The sequence below is a fragment of the Oryctolagus cuniculus genome, chromosome 14 (assembly GCF_964237555.1).
Source record: "Oryctolagus cuniculus chromosome 14, mOryCun1.1, whole genome shotgun sequence".
In the NCBI taxonomy this organism is placed as follows: domain Eukaryota; kingdom Metazoa; phylum Chordata; class Mammalia; order Lagomorpha; family Leporidae; genus Oryctolagus; species Oryctolagus cuniculus.
In genome coordinates this window covers 18,186,725-18,208,254 of record NC_091445.1, presented here as the reverse complement: position 1 = coordinate 18,208,254, position 21,530 = coordinate 18,186,725, and the positions used below count along the sequence as shown (strand labels likewise).

At 44.8% G+C, this 21,530-nt stretch overlaps 1 protein-coding gene and 1 long non-coding RNA gene across 2 annotated transcripts in view; one reads left to right on the top strand and one right to left on the bottom strand.

Moving 5' to 3' along the window:
• Nucleotides 1–20,038, top strand: part of LOC127492856 (uncharacterized) — a 39,512-nt gene extending 19,474 nt beyond the window's left edge. The window contains exons 2-4 of the long non-coding RNA XR_011381934.1: nt 6,978–7,021; nt 9,790–9,843; nt 19,940–20,038. This is a non-coding gene — a long non-coding RNA (uncharacterized lncRNA). The remainder of the gene's footprint in view (nt 1–6,977; nt 7,022–9,789; nt 9,844–19,939) is intronic.
• ARSK (arylsulfatase family member K) overlaps nt 4,320–21,530 on the bottom strand; it is a gene marked incomplete in the record, with an annotated part of 40,665 nt that continues 23,454 nt past the window's right edge. The window contains 5 exon segments of the mRNA XM_070056478.1: nt 4,320–4,963; nt 7,410–7,634; nt 12,569–12,793; nt 16,508–16,679; nt 19,734–20,016. Coding sequence (XP_069912579.1) covers nt 4,674–4,963; nt 7,410–7,634; nt 12,569–12,793; nt 16,508–16,679; nt 19,734–20,016 — 1,195 coding nt within the window.

Genomic DNA, 21,530 nt, shown 5'->3' with positions numbered 1-21,530 from the left:
TATCGTCTATTGCTGCTTTCAGGTGAGAACCAGGCACTTCCAGGAAACAAAAAGCCACGCCTTAATGGAGCGTCTACTGCTGGGGGGGATGGGAGAGACAGTACTGGATTGTTGTGATTTCTGTGGTGACAAATAAAGCAGGAAGCCCTCGTGGGAAATGGGATTTGAGCAGTGACTTGAAGGAGAGGGAGCACGGGCCACGTGGAGACCTGAGGCAAGAGAGGCCTCCCCTGCAGGGAGGGCCGGCAAGCGCACAGGTCTGGGGTAGCGCCTGCCTGGTGTGCCTGGGAGGAGGCTGGTGTGGTTGGAGCTGAGTGAACTGGTGGCAGCGTGGGAGGACATGGCTCCTCAGCTGGGCTAGTCACCGTTCTGTAGGCCACTGTCAGCACTCTCCTGGCTTTCACAGAAAAAGTGAGATGGGAAACCCGTGAGGGTTTGGGGTATCGGTGATGCGATTTATTTTAACTGGTTGCTGTGTTGAGGATAGACTGAAGAAAGTCAAGGACAGACTCAGGGATCCCTCTGAGGAGTTCACTGGAAAATTCCAAAGAACACATTATGGTGGGTTATTGATAGTGGTAGCAGTGGAGGAGGTAAAAGCTGAAGCCCAAAGCTTGTTTTCAATTTGGCTTCTAATTAGTGCCAGTTCCTCTCAGATTCTGGCATTGTAGAACTGTCTCCGTTTTGCAAGTTTGCCCTAATCTTCTGTTTTCATGGTTCTTGGTACCATTTTTAATTAGATACTGACCTAAAAATGCAATTGTTTGTAATTATGATCCTATACTTAATATGCTTAAAACATTATGGAAGGGTTGGCATTGTGGTGCCAATGATGCTGGTATCCCATACTGGAGCACCATTGTGAGTCATGGCTGCTCCACTTCTGATCCAGATCCCCGCTATAACCCCTGGGAAAGTAGTGGAATGGACCTCTGCCACCCATGTGGAAGCTCGGGTTGGAGTTCCTGGCTCCTGGCTTTAGGCTGGCCCAGACTCGGCCATTAAGGCTGTTTATGGGGAGTGAACCAGTGGGTGGAAGCTATCTCTCTCTTTATCATTCAAATAAATAAGATAAACCTTTATAAAAAAAAGTCATGGATACTTGGCAGATCCCTAGAATGAATGCATTTTAGGAGCTTTCGGAAGAAAAAGGTGTTTATATTTACCTCCCAAAGCCTGCGTTTTCGGAAACATATTTCCATTGTTATTGTTGTTTTGACCCTATTTAACAACAGCAACCAGCTGGAAGATAGAATGAAGGATCCACTTAAAATGGCAGCTACAATAAAGCATAAACCAACTAATGACAGATCAGATCTCCAGCTGCACACTAAGGTCACTGGCTGAGTGTGGGGAGCAACCCGGACTAGACTAAGTTACTGGAATTAAGACTTATTCTATGCATCTGCTTTCCCACAATATGGCGCTGAGAAGGGAAACAGCTTCTACACAGCTGCCTCCAGTTCAACCAATAAACTGTGGGACCTGCAAAGGAGGAGAGAGACAACATGCACCAGGAACGTCTATCTGAAGGAACACCTGTGCAGCCCCCGAGAGAGCCGGCCGGCGGTGTGCCGCTCCCCCGCGGAAGTGGGGAATGTGACAGGGGGAACCGCCCTTCCACGGAGGTGGAAGGGTCGGTAGCCAACCCGGGAAGAACCAGCAGCAAACCCGGGGAGGGCCGAGCAGACAGAAGAACAGCGCAGGGTCCTGTGTCGTTCCCCCACGAAGACGGGGAGCGACATAATGGTGCCGTGACTCGGATATGAAGCCTAGGCAGGGTTTAGTGTCGTTCCTCCATGAAGAGGGGGAGCGACAGCTGAGGGCTTGACAAAAAACACAGTGAAACCATGGCCAGGCTCCCTCCTGAAGCCGTAATTGACTTGGTGTAGGGTGGGACCTAGGTGGTATTTTTCCCAAGGTCCTTCCTTTTCGAAGGTCTCTATGGAGGAACTGATCTGTATGAGGAAAACTTAGGTTACTGAGGGACAGAAAGAGACTTGAATAAAGGGACAGCTGGCTGTATTCTTTGGAAGGACTGACTGACTGCTATAATGAATCCAAGTCTCTCTAAACGAGCCTATAAATGTAATGATGTCATAAAAAAGACTAACAGGATTTTTCATTTTTGTTACTAAACTTATGCTACATTCGTATGGAAAAACTATGAGTAGCTAGAACAATTCTGGAAAAGCAGGCTCTTGTCCAGGGACGAGTCTTACCAGATGCTGAAGACCACATTAATAAATAAGATAGAACAGCTCAGTGCAGAAGTGTAAATAGGACACAACAAAATGAGGAGAAAGATAATGGATTCAATCAAAGGGGTTATGTAACCAAGAGTCATTTTTAACCAATGGGATAAGACAGTTTACTCAAGAAAATGTCAACAGGATAGCCACTTAAAAAGCACACTGGGTCAGTGCAGTGCTGGCCATAGTAGCCATCTGGGGAGTGAACCAATGGAAGGAAGACCTTTCTCTCTCTCTCTCTCTCTCTCTGTCTATAACTCCACCTGTCAAGTAAATAAAAAAATTTTAAAAGCACACTGGGGTTATATGTCCAGTTAGATTAAAGATTGAAGGGTGGGGCAGGCGCTGTGGCATACTAGATAAATCCTCCACCTGCGGCACCGGTATCCCATATGGGCACCGGGTTCTAGTCCTGGTTTCTCCTCTTCCAGTCCAGCTCTCTGCTGTGGCCTGAGAAAGCAATGGAGGATGGCCCAGGTGCTTGGGCCCCTTGCACCCGTGTGGGAGACCAGGAAGAGGCACCTGGCTCCCGGCTTCGGATTGGCGTAGCTCCGGCTGTTGTGGCCATTTGGGGGGTGAACCATCGGATGGAAGACCTCTCTCTGCCTCTCCTCTCTCTGTGTAACTCTACCTGTCAAATAAATAAATAAATAATCTTTTAAAAAAAAGATTGAAGGGTGAAAAATAAAACTCTAAAGGAAGATGAATGGGAAGGGCCAGTCCAAATAGGACACAAAATCCTAAAGCTACCAATGTAGAATACTCATAATTTTTATTCATATATATATATATATTGACAGGCAGAGTGGACAGTGATAGAGACAGAGGGAAAGGTCTTCCTTTGCTGTTGGTTCACCAATGGCCGCTGCGGCCGGCGCACCGAGCTGATCCGAAGGCAGGAGCCAGGTGCTTCTCCTGGTCTCCCATGCGGGTGTAGGGCCCAAGCACTTGGGCCATCCTCCTCTGCACTCCCTGGCCACAGCAGAGAGCTGGCCTGGAAGAAGGGTAACCGGGACAGAATCCGGTGCCCCGACCAGGACTAGAACCCGATGTGCTGGCGCCACTAGGCGGAGGATTAGCCTATTGAGCCGCGGCGTCGGCCTTATTCATATTATTAATCTGCAAGTCAAAACTGTATATAAGGGTACTTCAGAAAGTTCATGGGAAATGTGCACTATCTTTTAATTCCATTTTTATCTGAACTTTTTGAAATTCTCACGTACACTTATGGGGTACAAAGATGCATGAATTTGAATACATGAAAAAAAAACCAAATTTCTACATGTCAAAAAGCACCAGGACCAAGTCCACAGACAAATGACAGTGACAAACTGGAAAAACAATATTTACAGGACAGGGTAGCTTGGCTAGATGTTCTGCCGACTCAGCAATTTTGGTTCTCCGTGTCTATTGTTAAGTCAAATAAAAAGCAGCAAGTGCAGAACGATGTGTTTGGTGTGCTACCCTTTGTGTGTGGCTTGGTCTGTAGGAAGGTACAGGGGAAGGGAATTTCAGGAGTGGTCTCTCAGAAGGGCAGCTGGCTGGTAGACAACTGGGAAGGAGGGGAGCTTCCTGTTCATTGTTAACCCTTTGGAAGCCTGTACCTTGTCCGTGCATTGCCTACTGTATGCAAGTACTAGAATGAACTATATCCAAGGTCTACATCCTGTTAAATGTTCCAAATACTCCCATTAAATACATCCAAATGGCCCCATCAAATACAAACAGCTCATCAAACACCATCAAATATGCACACATAACTACTTTATGGTTCACAAGTAATTCTTAATAGATATTAAAATATTTTGTATTCCGTGTTATTCAGAAGAAGACAACTTTTACACTACTGGAGTTGCTCCCTTTCTTTTTATACTTTCACTAAATTTGTAGAACTTGGTAAGGGTACGGTCTTAATAATAACCATTTTTGAAAAGATGTGATTCTGTAATCACTGGCATTTCATTTGCAAACGTAAGAGCAACTAAAACGCAGTAATTATTGAAACTATTCCATTTAAAATAAAGAAAAACACAGTATTTTAACATATTTACATGTAGGTCTAGAACATCATTTTTTAAAAAGATTTATTTTATTTATTTTAAAGAGTTACAGAGAGAGGTGGAGACCGAAAGAGAGGTCTTCCATCTGCTGGTTCACTCCCCAGATGGCTGCAATGGCCAGAGCTATGCCGATCTGAAGCCAGGAGCCAGGAGCCTCCTCCAGGTCTCCCACACGGTTGCAGGGGCCCAAGGATTCGGGCCATCCTCCACTGCTACCCCAGGCCACAGCAGAGAACTGGATCAGAAGAGGAGCAGCCGGGACTCGAACCGGTGCCCATATGGGATGCTGGAGCTTCAGGCCAGGGCGTTAACCCACTGCGCCACAGCGCTGGACCCTAGAACATCATTTTCTTGTTTTTGGTTAAGTTGTTTCTGGATTCTTGTGGGTTTTAAGCCACTGATCGACTGCACTTTCATACTTCCTCGGTTCTTTCAGCCAGTCCTGATGCCACCTAAGGTTTGCAATGACATTTGAATAATTCTGTCCCACACTCTGCTTCCACTGGATAAACTGCGCTTTATTGTACCGGTGGACAGAAGCAGAAACTTCAGGGTAGTTTACAATGGAACGAAGCTTCTGATCCAAAGAAGAAGTGATTTCTGGGAATTTTGTAGCAATGTTTGTTAGCTCATCTGGATCCGAGGAGAGATCTGAAAGAAAAAAAATCAAACATTTGTCAAATAGTTACCTGCTAAAAAATGGTTTTTAGCATTTCACTAGATCTTTAAAAAACATTTACTTATATTGTTGTTTGAAAGGTGCAGTGACACAGAGAGATGCAGGGGGCGGGGGGGAGAGAGAGAGAGAGAGAGAGAGAGAATCTTCATGTGCTAGTTCACGCCTCAAATGGCCACAACAGCCAGGGCTGGGCCAGGATGTAGCCAGAGACCTGGAACTCCATCCAGGTCTCCCACATGAGTGGAAGGGACCCAAATATTTGGGCCATCATCCAGTGCCTCTTCAGGTGCATAGGGGCAGCTGGACTGGAAGCAGAGTCGCTGGACTGACTGGGTACTCCAGTATGGCCTGTGAGCATCCCAGGCAGCAGCTTACACACTGCAAGACCCACCCCAGATATTCTTTTTATTCTTCCTTCTTATAGTAAAATGAAGAACAGGATGTATTATAAAATAAAATGATACCAAAACTTAATATATGTATAAATAGTATGTATAGTAAAATAATACAGTAATATCAAAAGTAAAACAGCCCCAAAATGTATGCCTGAATCACATTCCTACTGTCATCCTGCTATCTTGCTTTTTTAATCCATTCTTAGATGTTAGAGACAATCAAACCTCATCATTAGTAGCTGGTTTGCATTAGTACCTGTTTTTGATGCCTTGCCAAATAGTAGTGCCTGTACTGTCCTATCTCCATAGCCCTAAACGCTCCAGCTGGAAGAATTCTGTATACAGACAAGTCATGTTCTGGCAACTTCACAGGGTCCCGGTTTTCTTTGTATATTAACGTCTTCTGCTAGGATGTTTGAACGTTACTTCAGTATTACCATTCATTCGAGCACACAGCCTTGGAAATGGAAACTTTTCAATCACGAACAGGAGGAAAATATTTCAAATTCACAGCCAGGCTTTTTACATGTGGTGTGGGAAGACAGGATGCGCCTGGGATGGCAATCTAACTGGGAAGAGCAGCAGGTCACAGCTGTTGTGAGAATGAACTGCAGATCCTACAGGAACATGTCTGTAGGGGGCCCACTGGAGTGCCAGCAGACCACTGAAGGCAAACGAAGCAAAGGATGTCAGTGGATGGCCCGTAGGTGGCAGGAAAGGGCGGCTCCACTATGGATCCTTCGAGGGTCACGGCAGAACAGCATGTCAGAAAACAAAATTTCAACACATTCAATCGAAGCCCAAATGGGTTATTTAGTGGGTCACGCAGTGAGTAGCATCTCATGTAAAGATTTAGTAAAGGGCTCCAGTGAGCTGAGCAGTGCAGGTGGGCTTCATGGCAGAAAAAGGCTGAGAAAGACCATGCAAGGTGGACTGGTTGCAAAGTCACTTTCCCGACTGGGTTAAAAGAGAGGGGCTTCCAGAGCATTCCAGCTCAGGCATACTGGGCCCCTTCTGATTAGTCATCGTCAACATCCTGACCTTTGGGAAATGGGCCTGTTTGAAGGTTTAGTTTACTCACGCAGCGTCTAGTACGAGTGAGTCCATTCTGCTTTAGCCTGGACTGCTGGGTGCAGTGCACAGAGGCTCGGTACACTCAATGGCTCCCACCCGTTTCATTTAACAATGGCCAATATGCAACCAACAGATGCCCCCTACCCATCAGGATGAGAACGTACGGACTTGTTTTTGCAGCCCAGAGTCCTGTTTTTAGAGGGGTGTGTGTGTGGGGGGGGGTAATGGTGGGGGGGTGGGGTTAGTCAATTTGGTCCCTAAAGGAGTTCATAACTTTGACGTTTGTAACTGGGAAGCAAACAGGAAGAAATGAACATGAATAATGGCTTTAGCACATACTCATATCTTATGTACAAAATGGGGACAAACAGTAAGAAAAACCCTAAATCTCATATGCAGTTTAGAAATTAATTCAGAAGCTAACAGGCATTTCCCTAGGGTAGAAGAGATTGGGATGTAGTCAGCCCTGCGTGAAAATCTGAGTTCTGCTGCTGCTTAGCTGTTAAATCTTTCACAGGTATCTGGATTTCTCTGGCTGCTCATCTCCTCTGTAAAATGAAGGTAATGCTACTATCTAGGGGGGCTAAATAATGCATGTAAATCATCAGGTACCATAAGAGTCATTAATCTTTCCTGACAGGTGAAACCTAGGTACAATGAGAAGGTGTTGACAGCTGACTGGAAAAGATAACCTGAACATGAACAGATTCTTGATCAGAGAAAACTGGTTGCAACCATGAGACCGAAATCAAAAGCCTTAGTACACTTTCTTTAAAATTCACACGATCATTGGCAAGGAAGCTGCTCCTCACGTGGGCAGTCTTTCGTAGACTGTTCCGGCACGAAAAGCAGCAGATATTAACAACTAGAACCAAACTCCTTGCGTAACACCATGTCAGTTAGCTCATCACACAAAGTTCTACACGGAAAAGCAGATCAACACATTTACCAAAGAGCTGAGGCAACACCGAAGCTCCGTCTGCGTAGGCGATGTACTTCCACCGCTTAGTTCGAAGCATGTAGGTGGAGGCGTTCACGTTACACCCATGGAACTCACTCAGAATCCAGGGCGGATGCAGGGTTTTGAGTTCATTTTTATTCCTAAGTGTTTCCGATGATAGTGGCAACAGAGAGTATCCACTCAGATTCTGAGGCAGAGGGATCCCGGCAATATCTGTGCAACACAAATAAAGTACTTTTTCAAAACTCATTCTTCTGTCACTTGGACAGTGATAAATGACATTATTTACACTTCTCTCTAAGAGGAAGGGTGCTGCAACTAGAGCTTGTATGTGGACTTTGGAAATACACTGCCTACATTCAAATGCTTTGTCCATGAGCCACGTCACCTTGGTCAGTGTATTAACTTCTCTGAGCTTCACCTGTAGGAGAGGGTTGATAATAGTTCTTTGATCTCACAGGTTCACTTTAGGTTTGAATAAGATAATTAAGTAAAATTCTGAGAACACTGCCTGGCCCACAGGAACCCTCATCCAATATTAGTTAATGAAGGTTCTTTTTCCCTGAATGTTCAAATAATCACAGTTGTTTCTCCATGTTTGTTCCATGGGATATTAACAAGACCTATATGAGAAAGGAGTTCAGTAGTCACGTACACGTGCAAAACAATGGCTAATCAAAATTGAAGATAAATGGTTGTAGATGTAGGTTTATTGTCGCTGTGTAGTATAAACTTCAAGAATAGCCTGTAGTATACCAGGTTTTCTAAACTTATTTGATGACAGAATGCTTTTTCATTTCTAAGTAGCATCTTGGGGGATTAATATTTTATAAAATGTACTTTAGGAATCTTGGATTCTACTGATCTAGGGAAAAGTAATTTATTTTTATATGCTAATTTTATGTAATAATTTATTGGTATATTATAAAATGTAGGCAGAGAAATGAGGAATGGCTAACTTAAAAACACGTTATACTTTTTAAGGACTTTAAAAGTATTTGTGGGGCCGGCTCTGTGGTGTAGCAGGTAAAGCCACTTCTGCAGTGCTGGCTTCCCATATGGCGCCGGTTCGAGTCCCGACTGCTTCTCTTCTGATCCAGCTCTCTGCTGTGGCCTGGGAAAGCGTAGAAGATGGCCCAAGTCCTTGGGCTCCTGAACCCACATGGGAGACCAGGAAGAAGCTTCTGGATCCTGGTTTGAGATCAACTCAGCTTCAGCCATTGCGGCCATCTAGGGGAGTGAACCAGTGGATGGAAGAACTCTCTCTCTCGCTCTCTCTCTCTCTCTGTTTCTCTCTCTGCCTCTCTGTAGCTCCGCCTTTCAAATAAATAAATAAATAAATCTTAAAGAAAGTATTTGTTTGGCACTCAAATTTTCTTTTTAATTATGGCTGGGTATTCAGGATAGCTTTCTTTCTTTCTTTCTTTCTTTCTTTCTTTCTTTCTTTCTTTTTTTTTTTTTTTTTGACAGAGTGGACAGTGAGAGAGAGAGAGAGACAGAGAGAAAGGTCTTCCTTTACCGTTGGTTCACCCTCCACTGGCCGCTGCAGCCAGTGCACCGCGCTGATCCGAAGCCGGGAGCCAGGTGCTTCTCCTGGTCTCCCATGCGGGTGCAGGCGCCCAAGCACTTGGGCCATCCTCCACTGCACTCCCTGGCCACAGCAGAGAGCTGGCCTGGAAGAGGGGCAACCGGGACAGAATCTGGCGCCCTGACCGGGACTAGAACCCTGTGTGCCGGCGCCGCTAGGCAGAGGATTAGCCTAGTGAGCCTCGGCGCCGGCCTTCAGGATAGTTTTAAAATGAGTCTGCAGCATCTTCTCCACCCCTTTTTTGAGGTGAATGTTCCATATTTTTATGTATATTTAAATATTTCTGAAGAAAAACAGAAAGTATTCTATCTGAAATGTTAGAAATGAAACCAAATTGAAAAACAAAGATACATTAGATTAACTAAGGGAACAAACAGGTTAAAAGGGAAAAAGGAATTAGACCTCTATAAATCTTCCGCAGGTACTAGTTTTACAGATAACAACTTTATCTTCCATCTCCTGTGGAAAAGGCATATTACAAGTGCTAGTACTGTGTGAGCAGCCATCTCTAGGGACTTCATTGAGTCGTAAAGAAAGGAGAGAGAGGTATTTCAGAACGGGGGAGAGCTGCGGGGGAGACTGCTTGCAGTGAGGGGAGGCGGGCGGTGGGGGCGAGGCTGGGGAAGGGGGCTCCACAGGCACAGGGAGGGGAGAGGGGATGCCTCTGAGCAAGGCGGGACTTGGCGATGCACTGACACGGACTCTGGTCTGTGGAAGTTCTTGTAGTCGGTGTGTTAATAACCTTCAGCACCTAAACTGTTCTTACTCTTTCTTTCCTAGAGACGCCTGGAAGACCACACAACTTTGCTGCTGTCTTTCCAGGAGAAGTCAGTGGTAAGCTAAGAGTCCGTGTGCGTTTTCTCTTTTTTATTCATTCAGCACACGGGCGCTGCTGCAGATACACAGCAACAGTACACGTTTTTTAGAGCTTACCTAAGAAGAATGAAAGATGTTAATATAATCGTATCTAACATTTAAGTGTTTAGCATGTCCCAAGCTTTATTGAGAGCTATAAAATATTTTTTTATTTTTTTGATGAGAAAATGAAAGAGCAGAGATGTCAGATAACCTGCCCAGGGTCACACAATTGGTAATGACTGGCGGTGGCGTGGGGCGGGCTCTCTGTATTACACCGTAATTCTTGCTTTGCTGTAGTCATTCAATTCCACAGTATTTCTCAGCCAGTTACAACCAGCTACAAAGTCTGTGCAAAATGCCTGCCCATCCCAGTCTTCAAGTAAGATCCTGAAAGAAGGGTTTTACAATTTGAATCAACAACAATTAAGAATTCTATAATTACAATCCCATAATTCAAAATAAAATCTGAACTTCTAAATGGGAGGAAGGCAGGTGTTCTACGAAAAGATCAACTTTTAAAAAATTTTCATATAAGTGGCCGGCGCCACGGCTCACTATTCTAATCCTCCGCCTTGCGGCGCCGGCACACCGGGTTCTAGTCCCGGTCGGGGCACCGGATTCTGTCCCGGTTGCCCCTCTTCCAGGCCAGCTCTCTGCTGTGGCCCGGGAGTGCAGTGGAGGATGGCCCAAGTGCTTGGGCCCTGCACCCCATGGGAGACCAGGATAAGTACCTGGCTCCTGCCATCGGATCAGCGCGGTGCGCCGGCCACAGCGTGCCGGCCGCAGCGCGCCGGCCGCGGCGGCCATTGGAGGGTGAACCAATGATAAAGGAAGACCTTTCTCTCTGTCTCTCTCTCTCACTGTCCACTCTGCCTGTCAAAAAAAAAATTTTTTTTCATATAAGTTTATAAATGAAAATTAAATCAATTTTAATTCTAAAATAGATTACCTTTATTTCTCACTGAGCTAAAGGTTGCTGATACTAGGTTTTTGAGAAGAAAATGGAGGAAGTAATTTTTAAAGAATAATCTCTGAAATAATGATATCAATTTTTAGTACTATAAAGAATTCTTATTCATAAAATGGCACATTTCTGGCAGCACTAGTAAATGGTAATGTAATAGTACATCATAAAAGACCCACAAATATACACAAACTAAGAATACTCTTCTGTCTCATTAAATATTTCATAGGGAAAATGCATTCTTAAAAATTATTTGTAAATTCATACTTTTAAATAAAAACATTACAGCATCTTAAATTTCAACACACTATTGAGGGTAAGGTAGGTTTTTTAAAGCAGGAATCCCAATTGGTTTTCCAATCCAATAAAGAATTTTTTTAAAAAATTTATTTGACATAGTTACAGACAGTGAGAGAGAGAGACAGAGAGAGAAAGGTCTTCCTTCCGTTGATTCACTCCCCAAATGGCTGCTACGGCCGGTGCTGCACTGATCTGAAGCCAGGAGCCAGGTGCTTCTTCTTGGTCTCCCGTGCGGAGCCCAAGCACTTGGGCCATCCTCCACTGCCCTCCTAGGCCATAGCAGAGAGCGGGACTGGAAGAAGGGCAACTGGGACTAGAACCAGGTGCCTGTATTGGATGCCGGCACCGCAGGCGGAGGATTAACCAAGTGAGCCATGGTGCAGACACCTAAAGATTTTTTGAATCACTATCTTTCATGCAATATTTTTGAGACTCATTGGATCAGCGCGGTGCGCCGGCTGCAGCGGCGGCCATTGGAGGGTGAACCAACGGCAAAGGAAGACCTTTCTCTCTGTCTCTCTCTCTCACTGTCCACTCTGCCTGTCAAAAAAAAATAAAAATAAAAAAAATTTAAAAAAAAAATAAAAAGGTTAATTTGAAAGAAATAATACCATGATAATGTTATTGTCTGGCTTAAATATTAGGTTCTTGTTAAATTTCCTTGCGTCTTTCTACTTTACCTCCAGCTAATAGCTCATTTATAGGATATCTTAGGGTCTTATATAAAGATCTGTGCACTTGTGTTCTCTTCCACTGCCTTTTCCCTCCTAAAAAAATCATATAGTTGCAGCTTTTCCCCTTGTGATAATGTAAGAATATTTATTATGAAACACATTTTAAATTGTGCTAAGCCTTGAAGATGTTAACTTAATTTCCAGTGTAGAATGGAAGATGCACTTATTTTTGGCTTTTACTTCCTTTATTCTTGTTGGGCAGGTCAAAGTAGCACATGACCTACATGCTGCTAATCCATATATTCTGCAGGGAAATGTGACTCAAAGGAAGTCTGTTACTAAGAATCTTATGAAAGATAAAAATATATAAAAAACTATGTACAACTATGGATTTTAGAAAATAGATTCTAACACTATACAAAGTTAGTCGTTTCCGGGTAGATGGAATAATCCCTAAAATGACATTTTAGTGAGGTGGTGGCAGAGAATCCAATGGCGCACAAATCATTTCTGCAGAATCACGACCCTTTCTCTCGTGGCTTGCTTCACAGTCACATCCTGACCGTGAGCTTCTGAAGGGGACATCACTAAGGCCAGTGAAGGCCACAGGAGTACGAGGAGCCGTTTCCTTGTTTTTCAAAATATGGACTTGACTCACAGTCAGATGAGTCTCTCAAGGTTAGAAATCAGTCAGCAGGGCCTCCGAGGTGCTTGTTCATTCTCCATTCACTACAAATACACAATGACAGAACCCATGACTTACCAAGCAGGGTAGGGTAAATATCCACAAGGGAAACCACGTTTGGAACTTGCACGTTGGCCTTGATTCCTGGTCCCATTATCAAAAGCGGAACATGGGCACTGGCTTCGTACATGCTCATTTTATAAAACTGTCGGTGCTCCATGGCCAGTTCCCCGTGGTCTGATGTGTATATGACCACAGTTTTCTGAAGAAGGTCTAACTGGCGAAGGGCCAAAATAATTTCACCTACAATAGAAATCCAGAGAAATCGGTACTGATTATCTGATGTTTTATTCTGTCGTATTAAGTTTATGACAACAGCACCCTACAGAAGTTTGTCTTAACATCTGAATATTATCTAGTCTCATGTGCTTGCTCCTCAGTTGACAGTGGAGTGAGAAAAGGGAAAATATAATACTCCCAGGACCTCCGGCTCACCTGGAGAACATGGCTGGTTGGATTTCTGTTTTTAAGACAGTGGGTTGGGGAGATGTCTTCTCCCTAAGTCTGACCATAAACACCATACATGTCTCAAATGACACAGACTGGTATCACCACTGACCCACAATTTCTGCACAAAACGAGATCATAAGAGCAGTCAGAACTCTTATCTGCTACTCTTCCTTCCAAACTCTAAGCAGTCACTAGGTCAAGCTCTTGCAGTTGACTAAGGGTTACAGAAATTCCACCTCTGAAGATGAGCTGGAGGCAACAGAGAGAGTATACAAGTGAGATTTAGCATATCCTTAGCTAGGGAATGACTGGATAGCCAAGTTCCTCTGACCATTGCTGTTTGCTACAATCTTGAAACTTCCTCCCCATTGTAATGAAGAGAACCCCAGTAGAGCAGAGTACAGACCAAGGAGTCCTCTTTATTTTAGCACTACTTGCAGCTGGGGTACCAGAGTCTTTATTGTTAAAAAAAAAAAAAAAAAAAAAAACCTACAGATTCTGAGGTCCAGGCAGAACAGAGTCAGTGCTCTTTGGAATTATTCCTGGATGTGAGACCATCATGACAGTCAACGGGACAACTGGAACTGCTTCCTAGCTGGTCTTCTAGTGACCACCCCTCTCCCTTCCACAGTGTCCTCGTACCACGCTGGTGCATCTCATGGTGTCGCCTGTGCTTGCTTGCTCACAGCTTCTCAGGGCCTGATTCTTTAGTACGGCAAGCGAGGCCTCTGCACTCTCCAACCTTGGCACCCTCAGCCACCTGCCAGGCCTCTGCCTTCCAGCACTCCTAAATGACTTGATCTCCTGAACACACAGCATTAGTTATGCTTCCTTGGCTCCACACACACTGCTTCCTGTACTGAATGCTGCTTCTTCCACTCTCCACTCTGCAAATTCCCATCCTGCCTTTGTGACCCCGCTCAAGCTCCATCTCTCCAGTAAAGCCTCATTCCCTGCTCCTCCAAGTGGACTGAATCACTCTGTTCTCCAAGACCCCTGAAACTTGGGCATCTCTGTAGTTATAACAAGATATTGTGACTTCTTGTGTTTACACTCATTCAGTAACAGTAAATATTTACTGAATGCTTACGTGTGCAAGGCACTATGAATGCAAGGCAGGCAACTCGGATGTAATACCAAATAAGACTGACTGTCCCTGCCATCCTGAGGCTCACGTTCTTTGGGGGAAACAGATAGAAAACAGGCAAACAGAAATTAATATAATGGAGAAACGCAATAAAGTATAGAGGAAGCAGAATAATGGGACTGGTACACTAACTGAGGGTGGTTTAGGAAAACAGCCTTAAGGGGGTACTAGCTGAGCTAATAATAAGCCAGCCATGTAAAAAGCAAAGGGAAGGGCATCCCAGAAAGAGGAAACAGAACATCCAAAGGCCTTGAAGTGGGGGAAGGGCTTACAGTATCTTAAATGTGAGATTTCTTCACAGCATTCGGCATGGTGTCCCTGGTGCCCAGCCTAGTGGCTGACAGCCAGAGGCGCTGATTGTTGGTTGAACACACATGATCAAACAGTAATCCTATTTGTTGGTCATATAAGTGTATTATTTACAATGAAGACAGAAAATATTCCACAAACTTTGTGACTTGAACATAAAGGAACTGCTGTATCTTTCTCTGAAGAGGCCTGAGGAGTATTCCCACTAGCCCTGAAGCTCATTAGCTAGCATTTCACGTTAGTGCATGGGGGTGAATGGATGGCTGTAAATCTTCAAAAGTGACTCCTAGGGTGTAGGTGAGTGAACGCTCCCTACCGTAGAAAACAGGTGTATGGATTTATGACAACAGAAACGTACTTAATTTTATTTGCATTAAGATTGAATACTTGGGGAATCCTTGTGACTCTTAGCTTGTATTATGTTGCTCTATTTTAAATAACTTATTTGGCCTCTGAGCTTTCTTCTGTGTACTATTCTATTTTTACCCAAGAAATGCTTTTTAACAAACAGCTATCCACTTGTTCACCGCCAAGATTCACTCTGGACAGAAGAGGTGCTACCCATATTTCACTAATGCCATTATGCCAAAGGGCAGCAAAATAAATAACATGGATTAATGAAAATAAGTTTCATTATAAAAATGTGTATTTTGGGGCTGGGTATTTGTCATAGCAGTTAAGAAACCACTTGGGCAACCTGCATCCACTACTGGGGTACCTGGTTCAAGTCTTGGTTACTCTGCTTCTGATCCAGCTTCCTGCTACTGGCTACCTGAGAGGTAATTAGTGATGGCTCAAGTACTTTGGTCTCTGCCACTGGGACCACCTGGAGACCACCTAGATCAACTTCTGGACTCCTGGCTGTGGCCTGGCCCAGGTCTGGCTGTTGCAGGCATTTGGGGAGTGAACAGTAGATGAAAGTTCTCTCTCCTTTTGTCTGTCTGTCTCTCTCTTTTTTTTTTTTTTTCAAAAAAAGATTTATTTATTTATTTGAAAGAGTTACACAGAGAGAGGAGAGGCAGAGAGAGAGAGAGAGAGAGAGAGAGAGAGAGGTCTTCCATCGGTTGGCTCACTCCCCAATTGGCCACAACAGCTGGAGCTGCGCTGATCTGAAACCAGGAGCCAGGAGCTTCTTCCGGGTCTTCAAGGCAGGTGCAGGGGCCCAAGGACTTGGAGCATCTTGTACTACCTTCCCAGGCCATAGCAGAAAGCTGGATCAGAAGTGGAGCAGCCGGGTCTTGAACAGGCGCCTAGATGGGATGCCAGCACTTCAGGCCAGGGTGTTAACCTGTTGCACCACAACACTGGCCCCCGTCTGTCTCTCTTAAAACTAAAATTTAAATGAATAAATAAATAAATACATAAAACATGACACCCCTCCACTGGTATTTTTAAAAAGCCTGGGTGTCTCCACATATGAACTGAGAACTGCTATGACTCTGCCAGTGATAAGGCAAAACACCCCCATGGCAACCATCTTAAGGAGACAGGTTTGACTCTGAGCTGGCCTTAAACTTGAACATGGACAAAAAACTCAGTATGATTCTGGACTTGAATATATGAGTACATGGGGAAACTGATTTCAGTCTTAGGCCTTGCTCTAAAGGCCTAGCAAGAATGGATTTGTAGTTTTTACAAGTCTGGAAGAAGTGACAAGATTCTACTAGCAACCTCTCTTCTCTTAGAACCTAAGCTGCCTTACCTGTCAACCAAACACTGGCCCCTATTTAAGGCCAGTAAAGAGTTTTGTTTCAAGCAGTAGATAGCCTTCTGTGGTCCTTTCCTTATGTATGAACAAATATGAGCAGTTACGAATATGAGAATTTAGGGGTCATTAAGATAGAAAAGACATTGTGTTCTACTACTAATGCCAGTTACACTCTTTTTGTATGTGTCGGAATTCTTAGACTTCTAAGTCTGAAGTATGTAGGCGACTGTAGTGAGAAATCTCTGAAGGCGTTCATGTAAGTCACCAGCCAGCACAAGCACAGCCTGCTGGAAAAATATTCCAGGTTTTCTTCAGGTAATTGCCTACGAACTAAATCACCTACCAAGCATGGCGTCTGCCTCGGCACACATGGCATAATAAAATGCTCGAATGTTCTTAATTTCCTTCTTTGTAAACTTCCCAGTGCAGTTTTTTGTGTAGGAAGAATAGTAGTCCACAGGGTGCATTTCTGCCAGGGGCGACCACTTGGGGATTTTGATGGCATCACGATACACCTAAGAAGGGGAGAACAAGCTTAGTTTGTGGTTCTAGTACATCAGTAATATTCCTCCCCCCGCCCAACAAGTCTGTGTGGGGAACTAGACAACGTGCACTCACTTAGAGGGTAGAAAAGAAAACATCTGCAGGCCAGCGAGAAACAGGAGCTATCTCAGATGACACTGCAGCCCGGCTCAAGCTTCATGTCTCTGGGAAACGTATTCCTTGCTCCTCAAGTGAGGGGAGCACTTGAGTACATGGTGTACATGAGTGTGACCAACTCAAGACTCAGGTCCAACCGTCTGAGACCTGAACTCTTCCCCAAGAGTTCACCAGTAAAAATGCCAACCTCTAAGCACTTAGCCAAATATCTGTTCCACAAATGCAGCCTTGATGTGTGTGTATAAATATAAATGTTTACAGTGTTGGTAACAACATTTAAGACTAGATCTTTAATTCTTATATAAGTTTTAGTCATGTAAGCTTTCAAAAAGTCCAACCATCTATCTCCCATCTAGTTCGAAGTTACTTAATTCATTTATGGCTAGTACTAACTTCAAATAGTTTTTTTAAAAAAAGATTTATGTATTTAAAAGAGTTACATAGAGGGGGAGGAGAGAGAGAGAGAAACAGAGAGAGAATATTTTCCATCCACTGGTTCACTCCCCAAATGGCTGCAACAGCTGGAGTTGGGCCAGGCTAAAACCAGGAGTCAGGAGCATCTTCCCGATCTCCCACAAGGGTGCAGGGGCCTAAGCAGTTGGGCTATCCTCTGCAGCTTCCCCAGCCCATTAGCAGGGAGCTGGATCAGAAGCGGAACAGCCAGGACTTGAACCGGTGCCCATATGGGATACAGTTGTTGCAGACGGCAGCTTTACCCGCTCCACCACAATGCCTGCCCTCAAATAGGTTTGTGAAGATGGAGCCCCCAGAACTTTCTAAGATGTGGAAATTTAAAATTCTGACATTATTTCCTTTTCAACAGGATGCACTAAATTGTGTTTCTGATTAGTTTTCTTTCTTTTTTCTTTTCTTTTTTTTTTTTTTTTTGACAGATAGAGTTAGTGAGAGAGAGAGAGACAGAGAGAAAGGTCTTTCTTCCGTTGGTTCGCTCCCCAAATGGCCATTACAGCCAGAGCTATGCTGATCCGAAGGCAGGAGCCAGGTGCTTCTCCTGGTCTCCCATGCAGGTGCAGGGCGCAAGCACTTGGGCCATCCTCCACCGCACTCCTGGGCCACAGCAGAGAGCTGGACTGGAAGAGGCGCAACCGGGACAAGAACCTGGCACCCATATGGGATGCCGGGGCCGCAGGTGGAGAATTAGCCAAGCAAACCACGGCGCCGGCCCCTCTGATTAGTTTCCAGAGTGACCTAATTTAAGGCTACACATCGCCTAATACAGGCAACGCTGCCTCACATGGGTCTGATAGGCATAAATATCAGCTATCAGAGTTTAATTAAATAACACCAGTCCCCCAACCAAATGATTTAAATCTCAGTAATCGGGGTGTATGAACTGTGGATAATTACATAAACTACAACTTTCACACTGATATGCCGCTAGCTCTCCAGCCTACAAGTCACCATGTAAACAGCAGATGTGCGTCTTCCTCAGTGACTAGTCATGTTGTTTCAGAGTGTGTCGGTGACTGGTTTGCAGTAAATGCACAGAGAGCCAAGTGAGCATTTGTGCCGCCTCCTTGTCTCTCACTGATAAATCCACGTGGCACATCACAGGAACGGATAACCCAAAGATGAACATGCGGTGCAGACGTGAAAAATGGTAAGAACGCAGGTGAAATTCAGATCAAAGGTAAATGAAGTCCTGGAAGAAAGAGCTGGCCTGGAATAGCTGACGAGAGAAATAACAGGCTGGAACTGAGACATAGAATTTTCAAAGTACTTTTTCAGAACTGCATCACTATACACAGACACTCGTTAGAGATGGAACTTGTGGAAGGCACTCGCAGACCTGAATGAGGAGAGCTGGTGCGAAGAAAGGGCAAAGATGTCCTGAGGAAGTGACACTGCTAAAAAGTGTGCATTCGAGGAACTCCTGGCCGTGTATCTCGACACCGGAGGTGAAACAGGGAGAACGTCAGAAGGTGATCCGAGTTTAGGCTCTGCCGACTCACAGAGCCCATTCTTGTTCTGGGTTATACGTTAGAGACGGCAACCAGTGTTAAAACTACTGTTAAGGTGTTGTTTTGTTTTGTTTGTAAAGAACCCTACACTTTAATTCTCTATGTCTCCCATGTTTCTAGTGTTTGCATTACAGTACACTAAATATTAATTTTTAGTATTTTTTCATTTTAATTTATAACCCACAAAGAAGCTTTCAATGTTTTGACAGATCTTTTTAAAACTTCCTGAAACAGTGGCCTTTTTTCTTTATCTGACAGAGTTAGACAGTGAGAGAGAAAGACACAGAGAAAGGTCTTCCTTCTGTTGGTTCACCCCCAAAATGGCCGCCATGGCTGGAGCTACGCCGATCTGAAGCCAGGAGCCAGGTGCTTCCTCCTGGTCTCCCATGTGAGTGCAGGCGCCCAAGCACTTGGGCCATCCTCCACTGCCTTCCCAGGCCACAGCAGAGAGCTGGACTGGAAGAGGAGCAGCCAGGACTAGAACCCGGCGCCCATGTGAGATGCTGGCGCTGCAGACGGAGGATTAACCAAGTGAGCCACGGCACCGGCCCAACAATGGCCATTTCTTCCCCTGCTTCTTAGGATCGTTTTGTACAGCTTCCGCTTGCTTAGTCTTTTCTACCATTCTGAACTCTGCGTAACGAGGACTGCCTGTGTCCCTAAGAGAATGGCTTCGGTCTCTGTTTTTCTAGACATATCGTACACACATTTGGTCAGCTCACAGCATGCATGAGTTCTAACACTTGTTTTAGTTTAGTTCTGTAAAACTGCCTCTTTAGTTTTTATCAAACCTGCTACTGGTCAAGTTTGAAAATAGATACTTTTCAAATTTGCTTTAAAAGCAGTAATAAAAAAAACAATGAGCTAATGCCAGAAACCTGCAGATGAAATGTTGACTTGTATGTTGCAGCACACATGTGAACTTACTTTTTTAAGCCAGTAATGAGATGTTTGGAATGTTGAAGCTCCAAAATTTTCTCCTGAGGACGGGGAAGGGTAAGGGTGTGGTAAATTCAATCCCACGTAAAGAACGAAGGGCCCTGCGAGGTGCACGGCCTCCTTCCTTAGCCAGTCTGTGGCCCTGTCTGTGATCTTCCAGTCCTTTTCCATCACTCTTGTTTTATTCTTGTCAGGAAGGAGATTAACCATGGGCCTGCCTTCCTGTCGGAGTAGGAAAGCAACATCTCTTGTCCAGGCTTCCACACGATTACTGAGGGAGTAAAAAGACAGGTGAGTATTGTTAAGGCATTAAAAAAAGTGTTTTAAAAATTTGATCGCGTGAGAGCGAGCTCCCATCCACCCACTGCTCCACTCCCCAAATGTGTGCAACTCCCAGGCTGAAGACGGGAGCCATGAACTCAATCCAGGTCTCTCACATGGATGGCAGAGGCCTAAGCACTTAAGCCAGCACCTGCGGCCTCCCAGGGTGCACCTTAGCAGGAAGCTGGAATTGGGAGTGGAAACGGGACTGGAGGCCAGGCACTCTAATGTGGGATGTGGGCGGCTTAGGTGGAGTATTAGCCATCAGGTCAGATGCCTTCCCCTAAAAAAAGTTTTACAACATACAATGCATACACATTAAGAAAGCAACATGGGGGCCGGCGCCACGGCTCACTAGGCTAATCCTCTGCCTAGCGGCGCCGGCACACCGGGTTCTAGTCCCGGTTGGGGCACCGGATTCTGTCCCGGTTGCCCCTCTTCCAGGCCAGCTCTCTGCTGTGGCCAGGGAGTGCAGTGGAGGATGGCCCAGGTGCTTGGGCCCTGCACCCCATGGGAGACCAGGAAAAGCACCTGGCTCCTGGCTCCTGCCATCGGATCAGCGCGGTGCGCCGGCCGCAGCGTGCTGGCCGTGGCGTGCCATTGGAGGGTGAACCAACGGCAAAGGAAGACCTTTCTCTCTGTCTCTCTCTCTCACTGTCCACTCTGCCTGTCAAAAAAAAAAAAAAAAAAAAAAAAAAAGCAACATGGGGGGCCGGCACTGTGGCATAGCAGAAAAAGCCACTGCCTGCAGCACCGGCATCCCATATGGGCGCCAGTTTGAGTCTGGCTGCTCCACTTCTGATCCAGCTCTCTGCTATGGCCTGGGGAAAGCAGTGGAAGATGGCCCAAGTCCTTGGGCCCCTGCACCTGTATGGGAGACTCAGATGAGGTTCCTGACTTCAGATGGGCCCAGCTCTGGCCTTTGTAGCCATTTGAGGAGTGAACGAGCAGATGGAATTCCTCTCTCTCTCTGTCTCTCCCTCTCTCTTCCTGTAACTCTGCCTTTCAAATAAATAAACACATATTTAATAAGAAAAGCAACATTAAAAAATAATTTTTTGACTCCATTATGTAAACATTCATAATAACTATGAAATCTCAATGAGGAAGTTATTCAGCAGTTCACATTCAAAAAACAGGAGAGAAATAACAAGAAATATATTCATTTATGTGTTCTTTAAAATTATGGCAGATTGCTTAGAAGGGCCACTTTTTCTTACAGCAAGACATTTAGTCAAAGAAAGTGTTTCAGATTCCTAGCATTTCTCCTTAGTCACTGAATTTTCTGGCATTTTCGTTTTCTTCTTCTCAGAAGAAAACAGCATTTTTTTTCTTTTTTTTTTTTAAAGAGATCTACTTATTTATTTATTTTAAAGTCAGAGTTACAGAGGGAGAGGGAGAGACAGAGATCTTCCATCTGCTGGTTTACTCTCCAGATGGCCACAACAGCCAGTGCTGGGCCAG